General features: G+C 34.4%; 1 protein-coding gene across 1 annotated transcript; it reads right to left on the bottom strand.

Moving 5' to 3' along the window:
• Window positions 1–2,053: 2,053 nt before the first annotated feature.
• On the bottom strand, window positions 2,054–3,302 carry LOC131876532 (coniferin beta-glucosidase-like). The gene is made up of 3 exons (XM_059221955.1): window positions 3,036–3,302; window positions 2,669–2,738; window positions 2,054–2,321 (listed from the first exon to the last, which is right to left on the bottom strand). The coding sequence occupies exons 1-3, from the start codon at window positions 3,203–3,205 to the stop codon at window positions 2,232–2,234; spliced, it is 330 nt and encodes a 109-aa protein (XP_059077938.1). The 5' UTR covers window positions 3,206–3,302; the 3' UTR covers window positions 2,054–2,231.
• Between the last annotated feature and the right edge of the window lie 262 nt (window positions 3,303–3,564).

Raw genomic sequence — 3,564 nt, 5'->3', positions numbered from 1 at the left:
TCACCTATATTCAACATTGTAGATATTCATGAGTACCATGAACCATAATTCAATGAGGACAGTGTTGCAGACTTTGAGAAACAGTTACCCTGGAAGGAACCGGATCAGATTGAAGAGATTTTGGATAGTAGGATTGGGCGTGGTACCCAGAGCAGTGAGTATAAAGAATATCTTGTGAAGTGGAAGGACAAACCAGTTGAAGATTCATCTTGGATTTCTTGGGTAGTGGTAGACTGCCTTGGTTTCCCTCTGACCCTAGCAAAGTGAGATGCTCACTTTTTCATTAACCCCGGATGTCTGATGCAAGAGCATCCCCGGTTCACAACAATCTCGCATCAACCAAAACCATTTTCCTTTATGTTTTGTTCTTTGTTTGCAGTTTCAGTTTTCCTTTCTGTGTGTCTCGGTTTTGGCTCACCGGATTCTGTGGATTTGGACTCTACTTGAAGACTTGATCATCTTTCTTGCTTTTAGACCGCATCACATTTGTATCACTTTCCGACAAGATATCGCTACCGCATTCTCTAGACACTTAAAATTGTTCAGTCTAATTAAATAAATATCTTTATTTATTTAATTATTTTTAGCCTAATTCTTCTATTAATTGAATAAATCTTTATTTATTTAATTAATTCATTTATCCTCTTCTAGTCTTATTTCTCATTTAAATAAATACCTTTATTTATTCAAATTATCCTTTTTGCTAAATTAAATAAATATCTTATTTATTTAATTGATCCCACTTCCTCTATTAATTAAATAAATCTTTATTTATTTAATTAATTCATTATCCTTTTCCACCCATGACACATGTCATTCATCTCTTAATTCCTACACTACCTATCCTCTAATCCTAGTTGACCATTTATCTTTTACACCTCTCAATCTTATCCCTTCATTTCTTATAATGTCTTCTATATAAGGAGATGCTTCCTTCATTATCAACCCCCCGCTGACTACTCAACTACACTAGCATTCAAACTTTCATATGTGATCTAGCTATCAACCACATTTCCGTTCTTTGTTGAGCTCTTGTGCACACATAAAATCTGAGAGCAAATATATCAAGCAAGATCAATGGAGATAGGAAGAATGGAGATCCAAACCCTATTGGACATGTGATGGTATAATCTTTGTGATTTCATTTGATTTGCATTGTTTTAGGTAATCTTCATATGTTATGGTGGATCTTTGTTGTTGTTAGGCTAGGGTTTTGTGGTTGAATTCATTTAGTCTTTCAATATTGTTGTTATCCATTTTCACCATATACACTTTCCATGACAGTTTCTTGTTATCGGTTGTCTGAGACCTATTCTAGTGATCTACCGGAACCCATTCAGAAGCTTGCGGAGCCTTGGGCATTGATCTCGATGTTTCTTGGCATGTGGCCGACCTTTTCCCACGATCTATGTTTCATCCTTTGGATTTTTCAGAGGAATCTCTTGGCAGAGGCTGACCTTGTTATTTTCATGGTAGATCTTGTTCTTCAGGTTTTGATTCCTTTTGGGCCGACTAGATCCTTTGGATCGATATATATTTGTAATTATGCTTTAGAATGCAATCAATTAGAACATAGAGATAATCAAGTAGCTAGACTGTACATAGAAGATAGATCTTTCGATTCAAGGTCCCGGTTGTGACCTATTCTACCAGGCCTATGAGTCGGTATGTTGTGACATGGTTGTTACCGGTTGGATGTAATCAAATTTCATGCAATAAATCAATCTATCTGCATTGCCTCCATCATATCTTTGTGTTTTTGTTGTGTTTACTCTTGCTGACCAGTTCAAATTGATCTCTTTGAGGTTCCTCCTCATTGGTGACTGCTTCATGATTTATGTTCATATGTATTAAAAATGCAGAATTGGAAAAAACAATAAATTTAATATCATTAGGTACATGCAACTTCTCAATAGCAGATTGTCACACAAATTCCATAAAGTGAGGAATGTATTCAATAAAGTAAATATAATATATTACATAATGAAACATTATGAGATATATATAGCATTAAATGTTATGATTGCAACCTTTATTATACCAACATCTGCAGTTGATGACTTTAATTCCAAAGCAAGACCGAAATAGCACATTGCTTGTTCAGGCATATTTAACCATTTGTATATTTTACCAATCAACGAATACACACTTTCTTGGGTTGTGAGCTCTATCTCCTTAAGGGAATATTGCTCCAACTCCTTAAGGGCATCTTTGTATCTTCCATTGCTTACTTATACATTTGCTTTCTGGTAAGTGGGTAGAGGATTCTTTGGATCAACAAAGATTGCTTGATCTAACATTTGAAGCACTTCTTCATGTTTCTGCCAGCACAAAAAGATAAGGGGCCTTTAGTATTGATTAACAAAGGCTCAAACTCGTATATGTCAATTATGCTGACATGATGCCTTCTCATTATGACATAACATATGATTAAAAATGCACAATGGAAGATCCCCCAGAAAAATGTGTTGCACCCTAACATAGTAAATAGTGACAATATAACTGACACTACATAACAAATGCACCCTTTGCTTCCTGATTAATCAATATTAAGTATGATCAATACTATTTTAATACAGATTTTTTTGTAGATACTATATGGTGATCAGTAGCGTGAGGATACTAATCTTGGTGGCTAGTTGCTAAATAATATGAACAACCACTATACCTGTACGTGCCTCTGCCACATGTTCCTTACAATTTTTGAGTCATTTGTAGCTTTGGAATCTAGATCCAGCCTGCAAAATAACAGACAACACTAATTCTGACCTTGAATAATTAGCTCACCAAATGCTACTGTTTTAGATGTTTAAATTTTTTAATTCAATCAGTAGAAAGTAATTTCATTTTTAATGATTCCAACAAAGGAAAGTAGGAATAAAATATATATTTGTTTGCTAATTACTACTGCATCAACAAAGAATTGGTGCTTGTTTTTCCTTGATTGTTTAATTGAGGGTTCTATAGGCGTCCTTGGCCAAAAGAAAAAGGAAAACTACAATAAACAGATGTGATAGAATGTAGAGATTGCATACACTATCTCTGGACTGATCCATCCACCATAGGAGTCTTGAAGTGCATTTGGAAGGTCGAAATGAAATAATGTAATGAATGGTTGAACAACATTTCGAAGAAGAGCATTGATAAAGCTACTGTAATACTCAATCCTAGCTTGGTTGATTTTACCTTTACCATCTGTAAACATAGAAAAGGAGCTTTCAAATTTTATTTTCGTTGTTTAATACTCTAATCGTAAAACTTTGAAGTGGAGAAACAAAGAGCAATGTACCTAGAAGGATTCGAGACTAGGATATAGAGAATCTATATGTGTCTAACCCAAGTGATACCATGAGCTCAATTTCTTCCTGTTTTTGCAGGCATGGTTAATAAACATACAGCTGAGAGAATCAAAGATTATAAAATGGATTAAATAGATGATAATTGTGTACTAGATATTTGTGATATTGATCATCCGCTACGTCTCCATTGCTTCCATCTTGTACAGTTAACATCACCACATTAATTTCAATAAACAGTTATATACACACACTCAAATATATTGAA

This window comes from Cryptomeria japonica, chromosome 1, assembly GCF_030272615.1.
Source record: "Cryptomeria japonica chromosome 1, Sugi_1.0, whole genome shotgun sequence".
NCBI lineage: Eukaryota > Viridiplantae > Streptophyta > Pinopsida > Cupressales > Cupressaceae > Cryptomeria > Cryptomeria japonica.
Note: the sequence above shows the minus strand (reverse complement) of the source record. Positions and strands in the feature narration are given on the sequence as shown.

What these genes read in the sequence shown, in the direction of transcription:
- LOC131876532 (XM_059221955.1), bottom strand. Translation starts at nt 3,205, where the DNA reads ATGTTTACAGATGGTAAAGGTAAAATCAACCAAGCTAGGATTGAGTAT. An exon ending in TGGATCAGTCCAGAGATAGT is followed by an intron (nt 2,739 to 3,035) that starts GTATGCAATCTC and finishes GTTATTTTGCAG; the next exon opens with GCTGGATCTAGATTCCAAAG. An exon ending in TGTGGCAGAGGCACGTACAG is followed by an intron (nt 2,322 to 2,668) that starts GTATAGTGGTTG and finishes TTGTGCTGGCAG; the next exon opens with AAACATGAAGAAGTGCTTCA.